Genomic DNA, 27,763 nt, shown 5'->3' on the forward strand with positions numbered 1-27,763 from the left:
GCATACCCAAACATTCACATAAAGCATGGTGTTGTGTCCTTGGGGAAGGCACTTTACACTGATTTTCCTCACTCAACCCAGTTTGTGGAAGTCAGGAGAGCCCAGGATGCCCCCACCTACTGACCATGACCAAGTATCCTTTGCGACAACCTGCGAGGAAGGTGGCAGAATGGTTAAGATGTTTATCTGCCAATACATTGCCATACATGGGGGGTCTGGGTTTGAATCCTACTCTTGCCCTCTCTTCTAAGTTTGACTGGAAAATCAAACTGAGTGTCTAGTCATTCATATGAGATGATAAACTGATGTTCCATGTACTGCACACACTTGGCACACTGAAATAGAACCCATGTCAACAAAAAAGTTGTCTGTGGCAACACCTGGTGGGCCAGGGGGGCAGAAAGAAGTCTGTGTGCCAGAAATTTCTTTGTGTCTTTTTACCCTGGAAACACCAGTGGTTACCAAGCACACAAAAAAAATACATTCACGCACTGAAATTGTCTCCGAGAATGTTTTAGTTGGTTTGAAAATGTTATTAAATGCAGTCAGTTGGTCATCCATTCACTTTATTGTCTGGAACACTGAATACATGTAACGGTCCTGACATGGCCCTCTGTAGTCAGCTGGTCTGTAAGCAACAATGTCAAACAAGTTGTTCACACAATAATTTATGTCTCAGTTCCATTTTATCAGATTAAAAACTTTTGAATTCATTCTACCAAAAAATATGTGGTAGACAGGACAAATACCTTTGGAGCTTCCACTGCCATGTGTGTTGACCACAGTCTCATCAGACAGAAAATCCATGTATTCTGACATTTTAATAGTCATTCTTTTCTTCTACGTTCATGGGCTGCAACTCCCACGTTCACTTGAATGTATACAAGTGGACTTTTACGCGTATGACAGCTTTTACCCCACCATATCAGCAGCCATACTCTGCTTTCAGGGGTGTGCATACTGAGTATGTTCTTGTTTCCATAACCCACCGAACGCTGACATGGATTACAGGATCTTTAACGTGCGTATTTGATCTTCTGCTTGTATATGCACACAAAGGGGGTTTCAGGCACTAGCAGGTCTGCACATATGTTAACCTGGGAGATTGGAAAATTAGCAGTTTACAGTCAAAACATGTTAAGCAGCATACATTCTGCATCATTTGATACCTTTTTGAAACTGAAATTTAATACAAAATTATTTTTCTGTTTCAGACTCCTCTTAGGATTTTGTGTATTGCACTTTCACACACAACACATGAACACATTCACATGAACACACTGAAATGAACACAGAAAGTGCACATGAGCACACACACATACGTGTGTGTGTGTGCGTCAATGCACTTGCAGTACACACATTTTGCTTCTCTTCGTCAGTTTTTTTTAAAAATTTTTTTAAGTAAATGTTAATCATTATTTAATCACACACAGACACACACACACACATCATTATCTAGTTTGTTTTTAACAAAAAGTCCATGGAGTCGAGCCAGCACAAACAATTGCAACAACCCTAAATATAAATGGCACAAAAGTCTCAAGTTAGATTTCACCCCGCTTCACAGGCTGACAAGCTCCACTCCTATAACCTATTGTGGTGACCCCTCCTATATATATATTGTCTGTATACATACGCAAACACACAAACACCTTCGCAAACACACACACACCGTCACACATAAACATGCACGCGGCGCGCGCGCGCGCGCACACACACACACACACACACACACATTGCCTGTCAGTGGGTGGCTTTTTTCGTTCTTTAAAAAAAAATCATTTCATTTACGATATTATTCTGCAAATAACCAGCCAAAGCATATTTGGACCTACGGATCTTGTTTTTTCATAAGGGCCATGGCTGAATACATCCCAAGGCCAAGTTTTTTTGCGTTTTTTTTTCTCAGCACCCACTCCCTCTCAAGGGCAATTCCAGGTGAAGAAAAAAAAAAAGGGAGTTAAGCTTACGCAGAGTGACAGCACGAGTGAAACAGCACGAGCCGAGTTCGATCACATCGCTCATTTGTCCTGAAGTTATAAAAGTCAACAAAGTTAGAGAAACATGTCTCTTGACAGCGACAGTCCTGCCTACATTTTGGCTGCTCTTGCAGCTGGTACAGCTTTTAAAGTCCTTGCAGGCTACTGGATTAGCAGGAATGCTGACCCAGACAGCGAGTATCGTCTTGTGGGCCGAGTGTCAGCACTGTACTGCTACCCTGTCAAGTCGTTTCGTGGAATCCAAGTGGACGAAGGAGATTGCACTCCTGTTGGTCTCTCATGCTTCGGTGTTACGGACAGGTAGAGACTTGAAATAAACAACAATACCACGAAAGAAGATAAAAATTAATTGGCTAGTATCTCTATTTTAGGATTAACGTTTTGTGCTAAAATACTGATGTTAAACTTTCAGTGTGTTCTGTACGTTTTCTTACTAAAATGTTGGGTAGGGACTTAAAAAAATTGTTATAAACTTTAAAAAATAGAATAAAATAAAATAAAATAAAGATTTTTCAAAAATTAAAAAGACCGAAATGTCTAGTTGCCCCAATAACTTATCTGATTGATCTTGAACCAGGGTTGGTTTCCTGAGCAATGTTTGCTTTGCATAAAGAATTTTTCTTGGTCTGTACCACTTCCATTAGGGCAATTCTAAACAAAAAGCAAACTTAGCACTGCTGAGATCACTCCTGCAATCCAGCACAAGTCCAAAACAGGCAAATAAATGTCAATGTCACATTTTTTCCAAAACTTTTTTTTTTCTATTTTGATAAGGGAAATTGAAAGACCTGCAATTCATTGTAAAAAATAGAAAAAATGTTTCAAAAAGTGAATGTGTACACAATGGTGAATCTGTGGTTATATCCACATGTGTATTTCTTTCCCTCCACTCTTCTGTGTGTGGAGTGAAATGTTCACCCCTTGTGAACATGCCAATCATTCGGTCTTGAGGGGAAAATTGTGGAATGTCAAATCAATGGTCATTTGCACTGCTTGGATCAGTGGTAAAGCGCCAAACTTTGTCCTTGGGTTCTAGTCCGCATAGACCAGGATTTTTACTCCTCCCTGCACAAGATTTTGAGTGGTGGTTTGAGTGCTAAACTTTCAGATGAGACAGGCGCAAGCTTTGATGGGCACAATAGCTGAATGGTTATTTTTAATCTGAGTGTCCTGGGTTTGAATCTTGATAACAGCACCTGGTTGGTAAAGGGTGGAGATTTTTCTGATCTCCCAGGTCAATATATGTGCAGACTTCCTTGTGCCTGAACCCCCTTTGTGTGTGTACGCATGCAGAAGATCAAATATGCACGTTAAAGATCGTGTAACCCATGTCAGTGTTTGGGGGATTATGGAGACACGAAAATACCCGGCATGCAACAACCATGATAGAGTCATCGACAAATCGATGTTGGCCATGTAACAGAAAGAGAAAGAAGACGACGACTGTAAAGTAGGTCCCATGTGTGTGCTTAGGCCACGTAAAAGAATGTATTTCACAGTATGTGTTATTTTTTACTGACTAAAACCTAGAGCACTTGTTCTGCCTTGTGCAGGATGCTCAGCAAAACTACGATTTTTTCTTCATTTTTCTTCCCCTTTGTAAGTTTGAGTTGGTGAGCTGGCTGATTCTAACCAAATCAAAAAATATTATTCTGATTCATTAACTCTTTAAGTTTAATCATTGCAGAATGAAACATGCTGTCTGCTTCATTTTGTTTTTGTAATACAACTCTTCCATCACAGTTTCAGCTTTTTATTACTTTATAATGAATACAAAAAAATATTCATAATATGTATTCATAATATTTGTGTTCTTTCTTATAAGTTTTTTGCAGGTTATTTATCACAATTTTTTAGAATAGAATGTATTAGTGGCTTTAACTCTATTGCATTATTTTACATTAAAAAATCACAAACTGCATTATATTGTTTATTGTGTATTGTATCATATTTTGTCAAATGGCTGTACTTCTGGGCAGTCTTTGGTATTTGTCAGTGAATTTGTCTATGGGTGATTTCCCTTGCTAATAAGAAAAGAATTCAGATCAATGTAGATGAGATAACTGGTGCATGAAGATCCACATCTTGCGCACACAGGGCCTGGTACCACATATCTTTGTGTACTTAGCTCACTGAAACCATGTCAAAGTTGCCAGTTAACAGAAAAAGAATGGACACCTCGGGGGCAGGGCCAGAACTCAACTGAAAATGACCCCCTGAGCTGGATTCCATAGGCAGTCATAGCAGACCAAGTTTGTTTTACATCAATAATTTTCCTAAAGTTGTCTACAGACTTCTTGTAGACTTGCAGAAAATTTCTTACACTAAACAAAGTTAGTGTTGCTAAGATTGCTCATGAATGAAACCAAACTCAGGCCTGGCTCACAAAGTAAAAGACAAGAGTGAACATTCTGGTGTAAGCCAGTGGTTCACCAGTGTCCCACCACATATTGACAGGCGTAATATCCAAGTGGTTAGCATTGGACTTTCACTTTGAGTCTGAGGGTCCTGAGTTCGATACTGCTATCAGTGCCAGATAGGTTATGGTTAGAAATAGTTTTCTGCGTTCTCCCAGGTCAACGAATGTGCAGATCTCGCAAGGAAATTAGGACTGTGAAGACTGATTATTCAAACTAGCTCTGGTGTATGATTTAGTCACACAGACTATATTTCTTTGAAACTGTCGTAGCCATTGACAGTCACAATGCAAACATTGTCAAACACAAAGTGAAGTGCTACATCAGTGCTTTGTGCATGGTAAGTATTGTGACATCAGTGTTATATATATATCATAATATGAGATTGCATCATTTGGTTATTGCTGTGTAGTGTGTTTGAAATATGTATGTATGTTGAGTTTTATGTTCTGCGCTGCATGATGTTTGTTTATGTATAAATTTATACAAAATTTACTGTCCATGTTTGGTTGGAAGGGTTGTGCATGTAATTTATTATTTTAGTGTTTAAGCGCATGTTTACATGTCATATTTTACATTGTACAGTAAAACAGTATGTATTCCATGGAAACCTCAACTATGCCTGTCGCGCCATCAGTGACAGGCTGCCAACAAGTGCTCTCCAGCCATCCCGGTCTGGTTCCAGTCGCTCCAGCTGTCCCCAGGTGCGGCCTGTCTTCTTCATGTCTGCCTCCATGTCACAGCGTCATGTATTTCTTGGACAGCCTCTTTTCCTTTTCCCCTGCAGGTTCCAGGTCAGGGCTTGCCTTGTGGTGGTGGATGCAGGCTTGCAGAATGTTTGGCCAGTCCACCTCATCTCTTCCGGAGGATCTCTTCTTCTGCAGGCTGCTTTCTTGTTCAGTCCCACGTTTCTTCACTTGTGATTCTCTGTCTGGCCAGCAAATCCAAAGAATCCTTCTGCAGCAGATACTGATGAAAGTTTGGATTCTTTTCATGGTGGTGACAGTGGTTCTCCAGGTCTCTGCAACATGCAGTGGGACAAGCTTCACAAAGATGTTGACGATCCTGATCTTGATTGATATGGAGAGGCACCGTATATAATGAAACTATGAACACATGCTTAACCGGGAATTATGATTATGGTGTGACAGGCACTTTACGGTGGCCACACCAGATGGGGTGTACCTGACGCAGCGCCAAGAGCCTACCATGGCTCTAATCAGGGTGCAGGTCAAAGGGCAAGATATGCAGCTGGACGCTCCTGGCATGGAGTCCATCACTGTCCCTATTAACCCCACGGTCACCAAGGAGATGCTCAGCAAAGTCACGTGAGTTGGGAGACTCTTGGAGTACTGGTTTGATTACTTGATTATTGTAATGCTCATTGATAAATTGATTGTAATGCTCTTTGATAACTAATTGTAATGCTCATTGATAATTAAGTGTAATGCTTGTTGATAACTTTGTGATAAATAACCATAATGCTTTTAAAAAATATTTTATAACTAATTGTAATGTTTGTTGATAACTAAGTTTAATGTTTGATAACTAATTGTAATGCTTATTGAGATAATTTTATCATGATGGTCTTTATGAAAGAAACTTTTCAGTGGGCATGCATAAAAATTCAGTGTAAATACATGATTTACATTTGTAAATTTACAAGAGGATTAATACAATACAATACAATACAATACAATACAATACAATACAATACAATACAATGCAATACAATGCAATAAAGGGTATGACAAAGTGGTGTAACATAGTCATGTTTTGATGTTTTAAAGAAGAGGCAAGTAGCATTACAGTAGGATCTGTTCTGAATGGGTTATTTTTTTTTCATGAAATATCTGTTCTTAGAGTGAAGACAGACACGGTTCCTTCTGTCGATTGTGGTGACGAGGTGGCAGCATGGTTGTGTCACTATTTTAACCGCAGTGGATTGCGTCTGCACTTTTCTGCCCCGTCTCTGGAGAAACGACAGTGCCAGTTGGCCAAGAAAATGTGGAACCACCCGGCTCAGCCTGGAGACTTGGTCAGTTTCTGCACAGCTTTCCTTCCCTTTTTTTTTTTTTTTTTTTAAAATATGGTATTCATGTTAACCCTTTGACTGTTGATCACAGACTTGCTCGACAGTGAAGGGCTGTCACCTCCTTAACACTGAGCATACAGGTCAGGATTTCAGTCACCATTCTTTATCTGGACTTCTTCCTCTTGGGATTGTGTGAATTTCGTTTGGGAAAAATCAACGACAAATTTGAGATACACAAAAAACTACTCTTCATATACATGCCACACTGATCTTATTCCACCAAGGCTCAGCAGTCTAGGGGTGAAGGAGTGTTCTTGATTACTGGCAGTTTGAAACATAATTTGCAAATCCTGTCTTGATGATATTACACCTAAATAGGCGCTGAATTGTCAAATTTAGAAAGACACCAATAAATAAATAAATAAATAAAAGGAAAAAAAACAAAACAAAGGAAAACCGAAATACAGTTGAATGTATTCTGAATTGTGTTCCTTAATTACATGTTATTTTATAACTTATCTTTGCATGATAAATGAAGCTGCTGAGCTTTCTTGTTTGTATTCAGCTTATTTTCTTTTACTTTTTTTACCTCTTTGTCCAACCTTTGTTATGTTTTTCAGTGCGTTAGACTTGATTGTGATCTGAGAAATTGTGTAGTGTTGAGTGACAAGCTTGTGGACCCACAGTTAATTTCCAGTGGGATGAATAAAGATGCATTGTACTGTATATTATATTGTACTGTGTTACATTGTATTGACAGGTGCGGTGGCCAAATGGTTAAGAGCACTGGGTTCTTGCCCATGTTTCCCCAAGTTCAGTCCCCGCACTTCAGTTTTGGCACACCTGGTGGGTTCAGGGTGGAGATTTTTTTCGTTATCCCAGGTCAACATATGTGCAGACCTGATAGTGCTTGAACCCCTTTTGTGAGTATACACATGCAGAAGACTCTACATGCATGATAAAGATCCCTGTAATTCATGTCAGCATTCGTTAGGTTGTGGAAACAAAAACATGCCCACCATGCATACCCTCGAATACAAGAGTATGGTGGCTTACATGATGGAGTAAAAACGGTCATGTATATGAAAGACCACTTGTACGTACAAGTGAATGTGTGAGTTACAGCCCATGAATGCAGAAGAAGAAGCACTTCATTGAATTGTGTTTTGTGATCAGACGGCGCTGAGTGACTACTGTGGCTACATGTTGCTGAGCAACCCGTCCCTGGCGGCCCTCAACAGCCGACTGACTAATCCCGTGCCCATCAGCAACTTCCGTGCCAACATCATTGTGGACAGCTGCCATGCCTTTGATGAGGTGGGATTTTGTATTGTGTTGCATTACGTTTTTTGTCACAACAGATTTCCCTGACTGAGATTTGGGCTGCTCTCCCCAGGGAGAGAGTGTTGCCACAGTGCAGCACCACCCTTTTTAAAAAGTTTTTTTGGTTCTGCAAGTATATTTGTTTCACTATCAGAATGTTTTGGGGTTTTTTTTCTATAGAATTTTGCTTGGGATAACCTTTTTGCTGCTGTGGGTTCTTTTACTGGCATTAAGTGTATGCTGCACGTAGGACCTTGCTGTATTGTCTCAACTGAATAACTAGCACTCAGACCACCATTCAGTGTAGTGGAAGGGATGGGGGGGGGGGGGGGGGGGGGGGGGTAAGAATCCTGGTCTGTATGCAGGAACTGATCTTATGGACACTTGCTTCCTTGTCAGACACTTCACTACTAGGCCACTGCTTTCTTGTTTGTCTGTTTTGACATTGTGTTGAACAACAAAGTGCAGGGACCTTTTGCTTTCTGAAGTAAGATAAAGGCATACTGTCAGCTTCGAGCTATGGCTGCTTAGTGCTTCTAATCACTTTTTGTTTTTTATCCACAAAGTTCACTGTACTTTGGCCATTGGCCCAAATAGTAGCCACAAACATATTCTCAGGTGGATGATTGTGTACTTTGGCCATTGGCCTTAACTGGAACCACATATCATAAACTTAGGCCATTGGCCGTAATATAAACCACACACATTACGTTCATGTAGAAAATTATACGACAGACATATGCGCATGTTTGAGACTTGTCTCCTTTCCTGGTCAGCGTGCCACAGTAACCCTGTGGTAATAAGTTGTTTTTTTCATCAATGCTTGCAAGTATGCCACAGCAGTTGGCTTAACCCTCTTGCATTCACACATCTCACAGATAAAACTCTTCATTGTGTTCAGCTGTGGCTGGAGTGAATGCCATATGGTTAAATGTTGATCTGTGGTGTGTTTTGCTGGTATAGAGTTGGCTTGATCTGTGGCAGGACAACTGGATCTCTGTTCGCATTGGAGATGTTCAGCTTAGGGCCCTGGACAACTGCACACGCTGTATCCTCGTCACCGTTGATCAGGAGAAAGGGGTCAAGGACATGGGGGAAGAACCCCTTTCCACACTGAAGACGTAAGATAAACCAGCAGGTTTTTGTTTGTGCCAGTTGCATGTGTGGTGTGTTGTGTGTGTGGTTGTATGTGTGTGGGTGTTGTTGTGTGCATGTGTGAGTGGGTAGGTGTTTGTTTGTGTGTGTATGTGTGTGTGTGTGTGTGCGCACGCCATTTAATGGTAATGATGACAAACATGGATAACAGACCATTGTTTCTTGAACCTAAGAAAGTCTTTACAATGTGGAAAGATAACATTTGAAAAAAGTGTTACACACATAGTTTGTTTTGTTTTTTAATTGTTTCTGTTATTTTATTTTATTTTGTTTTATTTTATTTTTAAATTGTTTCATTTTGTTTTGTGTTATTTTATTAGATTCCGTTTGAAAGAGCCATACGGACCCAAGCCTGCCTTTGGTGTAAACTACACCTTGGACAAACCTGGGAAGATCCGTGTGGGTGATCTGATCTACGCCAGATCCGGCCAGCTCAAAGTGTCCCGCAAGTGAACAGCCTGCCCTCTTGCCAAATGCCCCCCAAAGTGCTCTCCTGTTTAGATGTCAAAGAGCAGCTCTGTGTAAGAAAGGACTAGCTGATCCACTTCATCAGATTGTGATAACATGTCTGTCTGTGATGTTGAAAAATCAGAGTGTTAGTCAGTATTCTGTCCTGATGTGGCTTTTGACCCCACTCCACCTGTCTGTCGGCCTTCTCTTGTCCTGAAATGTGTGTGCCAGTTTTTACTTTTTTGGTTATGCTAAACAGTTTTCTTTTTTTTTCTTTTTTTTTCAGGTATAAGCTGAAGACGTACTGCTCTTTCAGTGCTGAGAACCTTAGTGATCAGTCTGTATGGCATGATCTGAAGTGAAGACTGTATCAGGTTTTTTCATGCCTAAGGCAAGCCCAACATGACGACCTACCTCTGTCTCGTGCCACAGTTTCCTTCAAAAACAAAAATCACTTCCACTATCGGCCCACATCCGATGTGGAATCATCAGATCAAACCACATGTGCACCTCCTTGCATTGACGCTCAACTGCGCTCAAATGAGACAACCCTATAAGGGTACATGTTTCCTTCCCTTCCTTTGATTCGAAGGGCTCTCAGTAAAGTGTGGATTCAACCCACCGACCCAATTTTCTTTGTGCTACATTTATCAGCACAGCTGTGGTCTACAGACCTCCCCCACAATAAAGCTGCGGACCTCTGTCTTCTTTGCCCGCACCAATATCCTTAGGTGACACAGTACACTCTACTTTCGTCGAATTCTACTTGAGGGACATCTATCGCTTTAGGGTTGATGGCTCATCGACTTCTACCAGAGAGACGTCGCACGCCTATGGGATGATGGCTTAAGAGGCATCACTTCTGTGGTAGTTGCACAACAGGCCATCACAGCACACAGACAGTAGAACAGGTGAGCCCTCCACCTTGTCATGCTATTCTGCACTAGTTGGGTCACGGTTAAGTATGTGCAATTAAAAGGAAATTTTCTATCTAAAATTACGTTTAAATAACATACTTACCGTGACCCAAATTTAAGACCCTCCCGTCCTCCCCGCTTCCTGTTCTCCCTGCTCGCTGCGCTGGTGATGGCATATTGCCGTCAAAAGAGGGCGCTAGCCAGCGGGACAAAGGGGAGGTTACCTACTTCCGGGAGGTTATCGGCCGTAGTTTTGTTTTCTCCGCATAGACGGATAGTAGTTTGCACAGGCAGGAATGTCAGACCCCTGCCGGAGTCTGCACTAGTTGGGTCACGGTAAGTATGTTATTTAAACGTAATTTTAGATAGAAAATTTCCTATATTGCAGATTACGACAGTTGCATTTTCAGTGAACTTTTGCTAGTGAAGAATATATAACTTTTTTTTCTTTTAGATCACAAACACAGTCCTTGCTGCATATTTATTTGAAAAGTTTAACTTTCATGTGCTTTATTTCTATAATCTTAAAGCCTGCTCATCTGCATTTTTACCCATACGTGTGCACCCCATCCAAGGGAGGCAGCCCCTGCTTCGGCACCCTTGCCGGTGACTGCCGCAGTTATTTCCCTTGCACCGGCACTGCTCCTCGCCTTCAGTGCGGGTGCGTGCACGGTCCCACCAAGCTATGCAGTGATGACCCCATCTGCCACACCGCCAAGTGCTGCTGTTTCCCGTCCACTGATGGTGTCTGAGCAAGCTACTCAACCAAACAAACAGCAACTCATTGTTAACTTGCTGCAGCAGTTATGCACCACTCTGCTTCCCGGTGCCACACCTTGCGCCTGCACCGCCCCTCGCCCACAGAGCAGGTACGTGCATGCCCCATTGGAACTTCGGCAGTGCTGGATTCTTCTGCCCCATTGCCTAACTCTGCTGTTACCCAGACTAATATCGGCACTTCCACGTTGGAGTGCCTCTTAATAACTCGATCCTGCCTCTCGGCAGTGCTCGGGCCAATCTTGTCTATCCCTTTATATGTCAACACACAACAGCTGAACGTATGGTCCTCTCGCAGGAGCTATTCGCGAGATTGGACCGCCGTTCAGCTACAGGGGGATGCACATCCCACGGCAAGCCGACGGACTTGTCACCCCCTCGTCCACGACGCCCATAACACTGGATTACAGCGCCATCATGCCACATGCCCCGACCGTCTCGCGTCTGATGGCGACCGATTCGGGTTGGGATGCCCACGGCACTAAGGGACATTATAATTATTCCCCTTGCGGCCGTTTTCACCTGTGTCGGTTACGGTGGCATCGAACCAGGGACTCTCACACGCAGCATGACACTCCTCCCTCTACAGCGAGGACACGTCGCACCAGGGGATATGTGCTCAAAAGACACCATCCTTTTCGACGATTATCAGCGCCAAGGGAGGCAACTCCGCATTTGTAGGTGACCTACTTCTGTCTCGTGCCACAGTTTCCTTCAAACACAAAAATCACTTCCACTATCAGCCCACATCCGATGTGGAATCATCAGATCAAACCACATGCGCACCTCCGCGCTCAACCGCGCTCAAATGAGACCACCCTATAAGGGTACGTGTTTCCTTCCCTTCCTTTGATTCGAAGGGCTCTCAGTAAAGTGTGGATTCAACCCACCGACCCAATTTTCTTTGTGCTACATTTATCAGCACAGTTGTGGTCTACAGACCTCCCCCACAATAAAGCTGCGGACCTCTGTCTTCTTTGCCCGCACCAATATCCTTAGGTGACACAGTACACTCTACTTTCGTCGAATTCTACTTGAGGGACACCTATCGATTTAGGGTTGATGGCTCGTCGACTTCTACCAGAGAGACGTCGCATGCCTGCGGGATGATGGCTCAAGAGGCATCGCTTCTGTGGTAGTTGCACAAGAGGCCATCACAGCACACAGACAGTAGAACAGGCGAGCCCTCCACCTTGTCGTGCTATTCTGCACTAGTTAGGTCAAGGTTAAGTATGTGTAATTAAAAGGAAATTTTCTATTGAAAATTACGTTCAAATAATATACTTACCGTGACCCAAATTTAAGACCCTCCCGTCCTCCCCGCTTCCTGTTCTCCCTGCTCGCTGCGCTGGTGATGGCATATTGCCGTCAAAAGAGGGCGCTAGCCAGCGGGACAAAGGGGAGGTTACCTATTTCCGGGAGGTTATCGGCCATAGTTTCGTTTTCTCCGCATCGGCGGATAGTAGTTTGCACAGGACAGGAATGTCAGACCCCTGCCGGAGTCCTGCACTAGTTGGGTCACAGTAAGTATGTTATTTAAACATAATTTTAGAAAGAAAATTTCCTTTTTGTTTATACACATATACAAAAACACATGCATGTATGCAACATCTGTACACACACACACACACACACACACACACACACACACACATGCAAGCAGTTTTTTAAAAGGAGGAAGAATAGAGTTGTATTTCCAACCTTTTGTTATTTGAGACAATGCAGGTAATCTGGTGAATAAAGCAGCAGATCAGATCAGATAATGGAGGTGATCTGGTGGGTAAAGCACCAGATCAGATCATGGAGGTAATCTGGTGAATGAAGCACCGGATCAGATCATGGAGGTAATCTGGTGGGTAAAACACCAGATCCAATAATCTGATGAGTAAAGCACCAGATCAGGTCATGGAGGTGATCTGGTGAGTAAAGCACCAGATCAGATCATGGAGGTGATCTGGTGAATAAAGCAGCAGATCAGATCATGGAGGTAATCTGGTGAATAAAGCAGCAGATCACATCATGGAGGTAATCTGGTGAGTAAAGCACCAGATCACATCATGGAGGTAATCTGGTTAATAAAGCAACAGATCAGGAAGTGCAGGTCCCAACTTCAAGTCAACTTGGTTCTTTTTTTCTTTCTTTTTTTCTTTCTTTTTCTCCTTTGTCCACTGGACCGTCTGAAGTTGTGATGGTGCTATTCTTTAAAATGAGATTTAATTACACATACTTAACCGTGACCCAACTAGTGCAGACTCCGGCAGTGGTCTGACATTCCTGTCCTGTGCAAACTACTATCTGCCTATGCGGAGAAAACAAAACTACGGCCGATAACCTCCCGGAAGTAGGTAACCTCCCCTTTGTTCCACTGGCTAGCGCCCTCTTTTTCTGGCAACCATCATGACTCCTGTTCCTGTGCTCTTCATACGGCTAAGTTTTTTCGTATTTTCTGCCTGTCTGTCAATTCTCTGGCGCTCTTGTTTGTGTCAAATTATGTCTCCAACCAGGTCACATAATTATGTAGCTTGATTGGGGAATCGTGCTAAAATTAAGGCGTGATCGCAATCGATTCGCTGACACTCTGGGCCCTCTACTCCTGGCCTTCTCAACAACGCCAACCCGCCGCCTTCTCCACTCCCTCCGGTCGACTCCAGACCTCCGCCACCTCCTACACCTCCTCTGGTGACTTCTAGAGGTTTGTTGTCACACACTCAGGTCAGTGTTACCTTTAATGTCATTTTTAGCGATCCGCGAATGCACTCGACGCGATCCGCATTTTCTCGGCCCTGCCAGTCGGCAGTGTACGAGTCGATCTCCTCTATCTCTTTACCCATACCCACAGTTGCACCAATGGAATGTGCCACAATCCCTTTGGGGAAACAACACCAAAAAAAAAAAAAAAAAAAATCTATATATATGTGTATATATATATATACACATATATATATGTACACACACATATACATATATCTATGAGATATCTTGCTACATTCCTACACATTTCTGCTTTCGCTTATAGATGTGTACTTATCCCTCGGTATACACATGTGTGTGTGCTTATGGGATAGGTTCAGACGACTTTCATATTAACATGTACAATTATATTTCTATCTCTATTCATTGACATCTATTCATTGAGATTCCCTACATAGCAATATAGGCACACTTGCATTTGCGGCCTTCTGTTCACAATGCCCAGAACTCTCTGCCTCTACGTACTGGCACTTTATTCATATGTGTATGTACATCTCATATATAGGTGCATAGACAGATTCCTTTCCATTGATGATTATGCACACTTACCCATTTACTTGGGTATATCTGTGCATGCTACACATATGCTTATACAGCCGCTTATTTCTTGTGTCTTGATCTCTTGTCATTGGCATATTTCTGACATCATCACTTGAGTTGATGGAAGTTTATATTCCCTTTGCACATATATGTATTCATTTTCATAAATTCATCCCTACCTTGCTTTCGGAGGACAAAAAAAAACAAAAACAAACCCTCATTCACGCCTGAATGTATGCTCCTTCACATTTCAGTAGTGGCTCGTCCTTAAGGACCCACACACACCCCCTTCACACCCACAGGGCTAAGAATGCCCTCTCTTGGTGCAAGGACGGACAAGGCAACCCAACTCATTTGCCTGCAACAATCACCCATAAGGCTGGAGATGCACAAGGAGGGATGAGGCAGTCCAACTTTGAGGTGCCACTCCGGACACACATGCCCTTCATTCCTTCCAAGTTTGTAAGGCATCCCTTCTTCCTCCCCTTGCCTACAACAACCTTGGTTTGCACCACTGTGGTTGTGACAAAAACTCCACACGGGCCCTACATCCTAGCCAGCCTTCCCATGAAGGGGAGCCCTCCACCTTGTCGCGCTATTCTGCACTAGTTGGGTCACGGTTAAGTATGTGTAATTAAAAGGAAATTTTCTATCTAAAATTACGTTTAAATAACATACTTACCATGACCCAAATTTAAGACCCTCCCGTCCTCCCCGCTTCCTGTTCTCCCTGCTCGCTGCGCTGGTGATGGCATATTGCTGTCAAAAGAGGGCGATAACCAGCGGGACAAAGGGGAGGTTACCTACTTCCGGGAGGTTATCGGCCGTAGTTTCGTTTTCTCCACATAGGTGGATAGTAGTTTGCACAGAACAGGAATGTCAGACCCCTGCCGGAGTCTGCACTAGTTGGGTCACGGTAAGTATGTTATTTAAACGTAATTTTAGATAGAAAATTTCCTTTAAAATTGTGGTTGTGTCCAACATACACTTTGTGCATGAAAAGAATGTAACTGAGAGTTGTCCCTTAGTTGTTTAAAAAATAAACAAAGAACAACAATTGAATTTTTTTTTTAAAACCTCAAGGATGAAAAATTAGATGTCCTCACATTGTTGGGACATAAAAAAAGAGGGAGGAAGGGTGGTTGGAAGGGCAAAAAAAAGAGAAAAGAAATATACAAGAAAAGAATTGTTGCAAAGAAGAAACAGGGGAAAAACCAGTAGATTTTGCACCATACACAGATGGATTCTAATAGTTTATGGAAGACAAGAGTGGAGTGTGATGTGGAAACGTAAACATTGTCAAGCTTGCAAGGCATGAGATAGGAAAGTACTTGTGCCTAAAAAAATAACAAAACCACAAAACACATGAAACCTTACACATACACACATCTGTAACATTAAGCGTTCTATGATTTTGTTTCTGAATAACCAGAAAAAGCTTTTGACTTCTATTTTTGTTTACTGTTGCTTGAAACATATCTGCATCTTATAATGTAATGAATTTGGTTTTTAGATAATCAGAAAATGCTTAGGACTTCTGGTTTGATAAGGCTTGGTTGTTGAGTATTTCATTGACTTTGGTTTCTTTAGTTCATCATTGAAGTATAGTATACAAAATCTCTTTAAAAAGTTTTTTTTTTTAGAACATATCATATACAGAATTTTGAATGAGAGAGTTTGTTCAAAAGGCGTCAGTATTCTGATCCCAACCTTCCAGTGTGGAAGTGTAGAAGAAAGGTGTCTATTCATGATATATTCTCCTTATGCTTTTAACTTTGTCACAAGTCTTTTTGAAGCATGTATGCCCTGAGTTATTTTCTGCCAAGACAATGGTCCACAACCAGACAGTGTGGGTGTTTGAAGATGCCTTTGTTCTGAGGAATCATAACAACCCTATTGCATGACACAAGGAAACCTTAGGCCCATGTGCTTGAAGTACAAGATTACAAACCTCAGGAAAAAGAAACTTGCTACCAGGCTGACATGATCTACGGATAGACTTCAGAAAGCAGTGTGAGCTGTTTATATATTCTGATTAATTGCAAGATTTCACTGGTTTTCACCAAGGTCATACTTCTGACTTCAGAGGTCAACGGTATTGACAGATTTCAGTTGTACATTGGGCACACAGTATTATAAGGTACATGGGTTGAAGTTTAGAAAAAATGTTTGGCCATGTTGTCCATAAAATACAGTACAAGTAGAGGAATGGAAAATTATAAAATAACACAAAATTTTCCTCCAAACTTTTGTTATTTTCATGTGTCATTTTTTTACTTTTCACTCTTTATTTCTTTATTTCTTTATTCCTTGATGATGTTCTTTATTTTTGTCTTGTTATGGACTTGCAGACTTTGTCTTTTTGTTTTATTTATTATTTTATTCTTGTAACTCCTTTTTTGTTGTTCTTGCTGTTGCAAGGAATGTTTCTTTTTGTTTCAGGGGGGGGAAAAAAACATTCATTCCTTTCTGATTTTATCAGTTTTACCACAAAAGCAGAACATTGTTTGAATTGTTGAGATTTGTGAGATGAGTTTGAGTGAACGTCTGCAACAACCAGTCTGTTTAAGTGACAAGTAAAAGAATAAATGATTGCTGTGAAAATAACAGCAAGTGGTGCAGCTGCTGAATCCATTTGACTTTAATCATTTGTACCAGTAATCTTGATGGACTGTGATATTGGTGGCCTCAGGTATCATGAGTGGTGTGTGAGTTGTTAATTGCAATTCTGGCATCTCTTGCGTTCTGCATAGAAACAACAACAACAATTGTGAAAAATGCATTACATCTGGGTTTATTGAAACTTTTGCTGTTGATTATTTTGCTCTGTGTTATTGAGATTACTTATTGTTTGAGTGTTTTTCTTTTTTCCGGCCACCACCAGCAGCAGTGTAATATTTCTCACTTTTCTTCTTTGTGGGAATTGGCTCCTTTTGTTTGCCTGTCCTTTTGAAAACCACTTGTGGTTAGTGAACATTTATTGGGAAATCAACAGCCACCACCATAAACAAGAAAATGAGGTGTCATGATTTTGTTGGAGGTTTGTCATCTCACAGACTTCAGCTTATTAAAAGTGATTGGAAGACCATGAATTTATGGATAGGGAAAAAAAATCTCTGTTTTCCTCTGTGTTTCATTTTTTCTCTCTCTTTCTCTCACTCATGCATGCACACCAACACACAAACACACACACACACACACACACACACACATGCACAAACAGAGAAAAAGCCTTAATTCAAAGATGAACCTTGTGAAATGCTAAATGTCTCTACTTAAAAGAAAATAAACTGAATATTTAAACCATTATAGCAGTCGCCACTTTAACATGATTTTTCTGTCATTGAATGTGTATCCACTGGCTTTCACTCTCAGAATTGTTCCTGGGAGTGTTCAAACAAAAACAAACAAAAAAAGACTGTACTTACATTGATATGCATTTGAAACTTTCTCTCCTGAAGACTGACTTTATTTCCTGAAAGACAGTTTGATGCTGAATAATAGACAATTCAGAATGACTTATGGATATGTAGAGAGGATGAATGTATAAATTTGTCATATACAGTGCTTTATTCAGAATTGCTATATTGGTTTCATAATGCACTGAATATTAGACACAATTAAGAATAACATATGTATATAAAGAGAGAGAATGTATATATACTATGTATGTCGCACAAGTGCTTTGTTTTATCAATTTCTTCCAGCATATGAATCTCTTGTGAACTGCAGTTGAATGTAGGTTATCAAAAAATGATTCCAAGATTTTTTTTCAAAGATTACGCATTCTGTATTTTGTTATTTTGACACTCACACCGACACAGCTGAGATCCAATGTTGGTTTTGAACATTTTATTGTGTGTATCTATATATTTAGTTGTTTGTTGTTTTTTGGTGCAGATTTCATTGTTTTTAACGAGTTGTAGTAAACGCTTTCTTTAAAAAAATAGTTGTAGTTTATATGAAAGTGCATTTTCTTCATCTTTTTCTTTGTTTATGGGCTGTGAGACTCCCATATTAACTTATCCATATTCGAGTAGGCTTTTATGTGCATGACCATTTTTATCTTGCCATGTAGAAAGCCATACTCCATTTTCAGAGGTGAAATGTACTTTGAAATAAATGAACTACACACTTTGAATAAATTTTGTACAGAGGGAAAAATTGTGTTTCTGTTCTTGTATACCAGTCTGAGAGGTTATTAATTATTTTACAGTTTTTCTCTGCCTTCTTCTCACACACGCTTAGTTATATCATTTGATAGTTATCAAATACAGACATACTTTCCTTTTCATACTTAAAAAGACAATGCTGTTCATAATCCATGTACATGTTGTTGATAGACAAACATATTGGATTTGCAAAAGATGAGTTTGAAAGTTGCTGATACCAAAACCCTTAGGTCAGCATAATTTCACTTTTCACGACTCACCTGTCTAGTACTCCCTCTGTAGATCAGGCACTCTTCATCTTTCACTTCGTTCAAGTCTTCCCTGAAAACCCACTTCTTTAAACTGATTGAAAATACCCCCATGCCATTCCATTGTTCTTGTGTGTATGCGCATGTGTGTTTGCATGTATGTGTGAGTGTGCATGTTTGCACACACATGCATGTTGTGAAAAGGCTGGTTGTATATAAGGGAATGAGAGCTATTGGAGAAGAGTGGTACAGTGATCGAGATTGTTCTTATGGTGTGCCTGTAGCCTTTTTTCTTGTTTTGGAGATTTTTTTTTTCTTCATCCAACAGTTTGTGTGATTCTGTTTATCTGTTTTTGTAAAGTGCCGCGAGCCTTCTTTAGAGAATAGGCATAACATAAAGTCATTATCATTATTGGTAGTAGTAGTAGTAGTATACATCCATTGTTATTTAATTTTCAGTCACTCGGAATGAAAATCTTGGCCACTTAGAGATTTACAGTCATTTATATCAGTTTACACAAATTACAGAGAGGTGGAGAGAAAGGTTTCTAAATTTGTTTTGATATCGATAGTAAAACAGAATGGGCTCATTGCCCAGAGTCAGTTGCATTGGCCAACTTTCCAAAATGAATGAGACTAGAGGCATTTCAGGGCTGAGCAATTCTTCGTCTCTGTATTTCTCCACATACCAACTTACTGTTAAGGAATTATTTTTAATTAAAAAGAAAAAGAAAGATTTAAAACGAAAACTAAGAGACAATCCAATGCAACAGCAAAGAGGCTCAATCTACAGCAGTCCAAACGCACATTCAGTTGATGCATGTACCATTGTAATAACATGGAAGTCCATCACCAACATTGAAGATGTAGTGACTCTGGAGATGACAATGATGTCCAAAGGCAGACATGCCAATACAGCTGGTCCATGAGCAGGCAATAGAAGTCTTGTCTCCTCTGTTTCCAGGATTAATGCTTCTGGTTGAGGTCCTTAACACACCTCTTCTCAAACACAAAAACTGCAGGGAGGCAACAAGATGTAACTGTTATCTCTGCTTTTTCTGGGATTAATGTTTCTGGTTGAGTTCCTGAATACTCCTCTCCACAAATGCAAAAACTGTCGTCAGGCAATAGAGGATGTAAGTTATGTCTCCCCAAATGCTTCTGGTTGAGGTCCTAGATATGCCTCTCCTCAAACGTCAAAACTGCCTTGCAGACAGCTGGGTGTTGCAGTCAGTTGCAGAGTCCTTGAAGCATTTCCAATGCAACATCAAAAAGGCTTATTTTAATACAGACCCAACTCATTCAATAAATGTACCAATGCAACAACAGACTTGTTCAATAGCAGCCCCAGTCCACAGGGAGCTAGCAATGTTTGATTCTTTGAGGCCACCCACAAGATGAGACCCTGTGAGTCATTTCAGCAGTGAAGTGCTCAGTCTCACCACCTATTACCAACACTGAGCCCCATCCTGATGGTTACAGTAGCTTAGTCACAGAGTAAGACTGTGCATGTGTGTGTGTATGTATTTCACTGTAACATGTCTACATGTGTGCTGTTGTGTGTGTCCATATGAATGTCACGTGAATGTGTATACAGTAGACACCGTGTGTAAGTTGTGTGTGAATGAATGTGTATGTGCCTGTATTTGTGTGTGTTTTTTATGTGCCTGTATTTTTCTTTCTTTTTTGTTGTTGACTGATGCTGTGTGGAGCCCCAGTTCCCCTGGCTGAACAAGGGGGCTTAACGGTAATACTCAGATATCAGTCTCCTAGAGCGCACCCCCCTATTGTGGATTGTACAGGGATTACCACAGGATTACAGACAGGTACGTGTGTGTGTGTGTGCATGCGATGTGTATACCTGTGTTTATGCATCAGTTCATGTAATGTATGTTGTGTGTGCGTTTGCACATGCACATCAGTGTTTGCCAATGTGCATGTTATGTATGGTGTGGTGAGTATGTGTATGTGCACATGTGTATGTAAGTGTGTGTGTGTGAGTAAACTTGTGTGTTTGTGAACGCATAAAGTGTCACTGTATACCCATGTGTATGTTTGTTTGAAAATTTATGTATATTTGTTTGAATGTTAAAGTATATGTGAGTTTGTGTTTGTTTGTGCGTTACGTTATAGTGTTAGTGTGAGAGACAAAGAGAGTGGTACGCTTGGATGAGCAGTTGAAATTCTGAAATTTATTGCAGAGAAAAATCGTTAGGCTGTTTTTCGTGGCAGGAGTGAATTTTGCCTGCTGGTGAGTATAAAGTCCACGAAGGAAATTTTTTACTCATGAGTTACAATTCCTCGTATAGTAGTAGTTTATTCTGGGAGAAAACGTCCGTGTGGAAAATTCTTGTGCTGCACCGGCCCTCCCCGAAAGCCTCGGACTCATTCCAGGGGAGGTCACTCTTTGTGGGGGCGCTTGTACGAGTTGGTAGCAACCGTAATGGCGGCGTTTTCAGCAAGTTGAGGCTGGAGCAGTGATTTTTGCATTTTAAATGCAAATAACTGGGTAAAAGTTCAGACACCCCAAATTATCTTTTGCAGTTACAACAATACGTACCAAAATCGGTCTGAGAATTATGCAAAAATGTTTTTATTGTTCTGTCTTATTTCGGAAGTTGACGTGGAATGGGTCCCGAAATAACTGAACCAGAACACACATTTTTGCTCAACGCAGCATCTGAGACGTGGCCATTCCAGATTACGTTTCTTCAAACTATCGTCTAACTACTGTGTTATGTTACTGTTCTGATATTTCAGTCATTTAACTGGCAGATACTCACATTTTTTTTCCATTTTGAATATGAAGGGAGAAAATGGGTGTGCTGGCCTGTAGTGGGCGGTGAGAATGTTGACATCCTTTATCGATTGATACAAATGTTTTTAAATAAGACGTAATCAGATGGTTCCTAATGTTTGAATCCTTGTCCATCTCTCTCTCTCTCTCTCTCTCTCTCTCTCTCTCTCTCTCTCTTTGTGCAACATTGAGTGGTTGCGAGTTATTTTTTATCCGTACTCAAGTGGCAAAGCATGAAATGTGTGTGTGTGTGTGTGTGTGTGTAGAGGAATGCTGTAGAAGTATCATATAGCAATACTGATTTCCATAGGTATTTGTTTAAAGGGATTTGTGGGGCTGGTTGTACATTTTGTTTTTCGTTTGTTGTTGTACAAAATGAATGGAAATATTTTGACAGTGTATGTAATCCCAGCTACCCAGCTACTGACTGAAACTGAGCAACTTGATTTGACTGTATTTATTACTAATAGGAATTATTTTGATACTGTTCCATCACACAAAGTTGAGTGTCTTGTTTTGTATTGTTCAGCAGACAGCCTGAGGTTTTGGTGTTTTGTTGTTGTTGTTTTCCTTCAAAACTGTTGTTTTAAATAGTTAATTTCTAAAATCACATATGTCTTTAATGTTGTGATACGACAAGATGATCTTTAAGGTTTTCCTTCTTTTTTTTCTTCTTTTTTTTTTCGTGTTGTTGTGTTGAAATTAACCAGTGTGTTTCTGCCCTGCCCCTCCTCTTTCCTGCACAGTATCAATGGTTCACAGAGATTTTGTGAACTGTCCAAATGTTACCTCTGTTTAAAAAAAGGCCTATACGTTGAAGTTACTTGTACAGATTTTTAGTTTTTAGCTATTGATTCACACTGAAACTGCTGAAGGAATGTCATGAAAGCAAACTTTCAATTACATCACAATAAAACTTATAATAAACTGATTGCAACAGAACAAACAAGATGTTATCCTCAAATCATACAAGTTCTTGTATCTTGTTTTTATTCCACTCTGAACAAAGTATGTCAAAACCAGATTCATATCCAGACTGGTATCTTTTTGTTTGTTGTTGTGTTTAATTTTTTTAAATTTCTTTATTGAAGTTATTCTTTTCCAGTTGACAAAACACATCATGGCAGCATCTCTGCGAGGACAACTTGGGGTTAAAAGTAGCCGTAAGTTTGCTTTGAAATTATTATTGTAATGTGCAAATTTTTAAAAAATCCTGTATATTTGAATTGGTCATTGATTGATTTGCATTTAGATCACCCTTTTGGTTTAGCTCTGAACTTTCAGCCCAAAGAGATGCGAATATGTAGATGTGGATTTTGCTTTTGATCTGCTTCTTGCATGTGGCAGCTGTCATCCCCTGTGCAAGGGCCTTGACAGGCTGGCCAAACCATGTGAGGTTAGCCAGTGGGGTTTATTAAGACTGCTTTTGCGGACCATGCAGAAGTTCAGCAACTGGAAGGTGTATGCAATAGAGAACTGTGGGGCACATAGGGTGTGACCAAGCAAAGAAGGCATCAAGACCATCCACTGCATTCAGTGAAGTCTTTAAACATGATGATTCTCCATACTTCTGCTTCTGTTGCTGAGAAAATAGGATTGCCCCTGTGCGACACCTCTACCATTTTAAAAACTCTCTTGCACAAGTTTTTTTTTTTCTGTGTAGTTTTTCTCTATAGTCCTTCTGTCTTGTTATTCAAGAGGTGCCAGTGTCATTCAAAATAAGTCCCTTTCTCCTTTTCATTCAGGTTGATTATCCTTGTGAGACATGTTAAATGAGGTGGGTGTCAGTGTAAGATATGATATTATGTGTATTTTATGCAGAAAACTTCTTTATCTTAGCAAGAAAAATTCATATATGGTATATGCAATACAAACAGTGCATGAGATTCACAAGGAATAATGAATTTGATAAAAGTGACTTTCCTAAAAACAAAGACAATAATATTTATGCATATTTGGATGTAGGAATGTGTCTGTGTATGGATGTGATAATGTGCCTGCATATGCGCATGTATGTGTGTGTGTACATCTGTTTGTGTGTGAACATTGCGTACATATTCATTCATCTATTTGTTTATTTATTTATTTATTTATTTATTTGCTGTTTGTTCCAGCCCTGTCACCAACCTCCAGCAAACTGACCACACAGATGTTGGTCATTAGTCACATGGACAATCATTACAAAAAAATCAGCAAGGCAAAACGTATGTATTGTTCTGTACTTATTGCTTCACGTATCAGCAAGTTGTGTAAAATATGCTGGTGGTGGGTAGGGTTGGGTTGGGGGGACGTGTGGGTGGTAGTGTTCAGTCCAACTATTGAATTAAGAGTCACTTTGAATGCCAGGTAGCAAATCTTAAGTGTTAGTTTTATCAAGTCAAAGGTTCAAATTTAATGTCAGTTCTAATCTCGATGTCAGTTTTGTGTAAATCTTTTCCTCTTTTTTTTCAATGTTATTTCGGTGAGTTGATTTTTTACAGTTTGATGATTTTATCCTGCATTTTAGACAGCTCTGCTCAACTTAAACAAAAACAATGGATTGGAATGAGGTGAATGGATGTGGAATTGAGAATGATGAAAGGGATAAATTTGAGGTACTGCTCTTACTTCTTTTTATTGATCAGAAATGGAATGGATATTACCTTGTTTTATATGCAATTTATATACATTGTGTAGTTATTCTTTTTCACTGCAAAGAAATAGATGTAGTCTTCTGTTTTACATATTGTTTGGTTTCTTCTCCTTTTACCTCTCTCTTTTTCTCTCTCTCTCTGTCCATGTTTTCTCTGTCTCTTTGTCTGTTTGTCTCTCTGTGTCTCACATTCTGTTTTTCTCTGCTGTCTGTGACTCAAGAATCACATGTCTCTGTTTTGTCTTTACAGCTGCAATTGACAATGCACCTCCAAAATCAATGTTGTCAAGCCAGAAGTGTAAGTAGGAGTATTTCATATTTCCATTGAAATGCTTGAAAAAAAAATGCTTTGTATTATTAATTTGGTTTGGACATAGTAAGTGTTCCTGTTAGCATTTTTGCTATTCATGTATAATTTGATATCAGTGTGGATGTTAGATGTTGTATCAATAAACAAAAGTTTATTATAAATAATTTGACCAAATATTTCTTTGAACTGAAATAATGTCTGTGAACACATCAATATTTCAGGTTTTTGATCTGTTGAACAGGTTGATATGTTAATAGTGCAGAATATTAACTCATTCTGTACTGCCTGATTATACTCTCTGTACTGGCTGTTTGTGTAGGATACAAGAAAAAAAATCAAAAAAAGAATGCAAGCACATACAGCAGTGAAATATTGTGGTAATAAAAAGAATAGAAAGGACTAACACATGGCAAGGGTTCAAGACACCTACTTTATTATCGACTGACTTACCTGTTTTTGTTTTTTATCAATTTTTTTCACAACTAATATAAAGGGGTGAGTTTTTCTCATATTATAGAAATTTTACAAGTGTGGTCTTTTGTAACCATAGTCCTTCCCTTATTGTAGCAATGGAATATCCACTATAGAATCTGTATCAATGTCACCTGGGCACATATAAACTGACATACACTCACACTCTCTCAAACACATGCATGTGCTGTACTGGATATGTATAGAGTTATAAAAATATTGGAAAAAAGAGAAGTCTTTTTGCCAGTCTTGCATGAGAAACTCCAGAAACTGTTCCTTATTCAAGTCTTGGCCTTCAGCGACGTCCCCAACAGCTGCAGCTTTGTCTGCTGCTGAGTCACTGTCTCTGAAACCATGTATCTCACTGCCAGCACTCTCGCCACTTTCATCCTTGCTAATACTGTCGTTGGACCACTCATCAGCATCTGAAGATTCATCATCATTTTCATCAACACCAGAGCCAGCAGTCGAGACAGATTTGATCATTTTCCCGGAAAAGTACAGGTGTTTTTTTGGATGACTGTTAAACAGAGCTGTGCTGCTTAGTTTCGCACAAGTCATTAAACTGTGAACTATGAATTTTTAAACTCAAGATAAGCTATTGTGCACCACAGCATTGAAACGTTGTACGCATGAGTACACTATAGCATACCTTAGTGTAGAAAAAGTTAAAGTGAATGTTCTAAATGTGAGGTGTTGTTTGTAGAGTTGATACAGGTAAATGCTATGATTAATGTGCATTTATGTGTGAGGTAAGGGGCAATTGGGGAATGAAAGAAATAGCAGAGCTGTATGTAGCAAAGTTGTGTCTTGTGTACATGTCTGTTAAAATGCAACTGTTTGGAGATCTCTTTCTTTCTGCCTTTGTGGACTGCAACTCTAGTGTTCACTTGTGTCTACACCAGTGCTGTTGCATGTATGACTTCTTTTTTTTTAACCCTTTCTGGGGGAGTGTGCTGAGTATGCTGGTTTTTCCATAAACCACCAAACAGTGACATGTATTGCAAAATTTTTAGCATATGTGTTTGATTTTCTGCATACGTATACACACACTAGGAGTATTAAGGCACAATCTGGTCAGTATATATGTTGACCAAGAAGATTGGAAAAATCCTCACCCTTACCCACCAGGTGCAGATACCAGGGTCAAACTCAAGACCCTCCTATTTAAAGCGCAATGCTTTAACCATTTGGCTTTGGCACCCATCACTGTTTGCAGATGATGCAGTATTGATGATCATTCAGGAGAGAAACAAAATACCAAATTGATTGAAATTGTTGTATTCTCTGCTCTGTAATGTAGTGCATGCCACCACACATGCATTTGTTAAGCGATATCTGAACATAAGCAGGTTTTGAGACATTGTTTAACAAACCAGTGTTTTTTGTTTTGATATCATTCAACAAACTTAATTCTTTTGTGTACACCATATAGTGATATACCCATACTATTTTCATTTCAGTTTGAAGGAGGTGTCAAAGTGTGTGGACTGATCCATATACACTACACCACATCTGCTGTGGAAAAACAACAACCAAAAACAAAGGAAACATATATCCTGCATGCTTTCTCGAACATGTGCACACATCTGATCTACAAATCCTACCATCATCACCACAATGCTTGTACAGATCATTAATTTGGTTATTTGTTTTAAGGGAAACAGTTTAACACGTACAGTATATGCAGTCATGAAGTACATGTATTTCAGTTATTGATGTGCTGCATGCAGTAAGAGATAGGCAGGTGAGAAAACAGGATGAGTGTTGTTTGACAATTTTTTTCTGGTTGTGTGCACCAATTTGATTACATGCTTACTCAAACATGTTCTCATATAAAAATAAATCCCACCACCACCATGATATTTGTCCAGTTCATTGATATAGTTATTTGTTTTAAGGGAAACATTTGAACATGTATGGTAGATGCAGTTTTGAGGTACATGTATGTGGAAGATTGATGTGTTGTGTGCAGTGAGAGATCGGCAGGTGAGGAAACGCGTTGAGAAGTATGGCTCCCGGCCTTCGTCACGCTCCATGTACAGGTCAGGATCAGCACAGGACATCTACGATGAGCAGCAGTGGGTGAGTGGGCTTGATTGTCAGTACTTGTCATCAGTGTGTGTGTGTGTGTGTGCGTGTGAGTGTGTGCACATGTGTGTGCGCATATGTGTGTGTGTGCTCCTGAAAGAGGTCTGATGGGGTTGTTTTTTTATTCTGTTGATAACCTAGTCTCTCATTATGTGGGAAATATATGGTGCTTGGTTTATGTTCATGGTTTCTTGGTCACATGTTTATCGTGCAAACAGATTTGCAATCCTATCTGACCTTGGACCATCGCAAGCGGAGGAGCAGGAGGTAGCGATGGATTAGGTTGCTACTACATATTTAACTTTTTAAATGGTGATCGTTCACTGAAACATCCGTGGTTCTTATGCTAACCTTCAGGAACTCCAGTTGCTTTGTTGTTCTTTGAAACCTTGAGTGCTGGTGCTGCAAGAAACTCTGCAAAGAGATGGCAAGATTTTATCTCTCCCAGGTTTTAACTTAATTTTTAAACCTGCTCAACCTAAGCAAGAGGGATTGACAGGAGGTGTCGCTCTGTTTTTACATAAGTCCCTTTTATAGAGTGCAGTTTCTTTAAACGCACCTTTACAAGCAGTGGCCTTAGTGGTTGGCGAGGCTCTAAGCACCATAATTTGATTTGATTTGATTTGATCGTGTGTGTGTGTGTGTGATCATGCCAGTGGTCTATTTATATATCTTTC

At 40.1% G+C, this 27,763-nt stretch overlaps 2 protein-coding genes across 4 annotated transcripts in view; both read left to right on the top strand.

The window, feature by feature from the left end:
* The first annotated feature begins 1,978 nt into the window (after positions 1-1,978).
* Positions 1,979-13,352, top strand: LOC143281062 (mitochondrial amidoxime-reducing component 1-like). Its single transcript, XM_076585978.1, has 6 exons — positions 1,979-2,300; positions 5,569-5,745; positions 6,281-6,455; positions 7,629-7,769; positions 8,760-8,896; positions 9,251-13,352. Exons 1-6 carry the CDS (start codon positions 2,065-2,067, stop codon positions 9,381-9,383), a joined length of 999 nt encoding a protein of 332 aa, XP_076442093.1. The 5' UTR covers positions 1,979-2,064; the 3' UTR covers positions 9,384-13,352.
* Positions 13,353-21,202: 7,850 nt separating this feature from the next.
* The window catches only part of LOC143281063 (spermatogenesis-associated protein 7 homolog), a 29,258-nt gene continuing 22,697 nt past the window's right edge, over positions 21,203-27,763 (top strand). For all 3 annotated transcript variants that reach the window (XM_076585979.1, XM_076585980.1, XM_076585982.1), the window contains exons 1-5: positions 21,203-21,294; positions 22,688-22,745; positions 23,697-23,786; positions 24,465-24,512; positions 26,971-27,080. In XM_076585979.1, coding sequence (XP_076442094.1) covers positions 22,703-22,745; positions 23,697-23,786; positions 24,465-24,512; positions 26,971-27,080 — 291 coding nt within the window. In that variant the 5' untranslated portion in view covers positions 21,203-21,294; positions 22,688-22,702. The remainder of the gene's footprint in view (positions 21,295-22,687; positions 22,746-23,696; positions 23,787-24,464; positions 24,513-26,970; positions 27,081-27,763) is intronic.

This window comes from Babylonia areolata, chromosome 4, assembly GCF_041734735.1.
Source record: "Babylonia areolata isolate BAREFJ2019XMU chromosome 4, ASM4173473v1, whole genome shotgun sequence".
NCBI classification, from domain to species: Eukaryota; Metazoa; Mollusca; class Gastropoda; order Neogastropoda; family Buccinidae; genus Babylonia; species Babylonia areolata.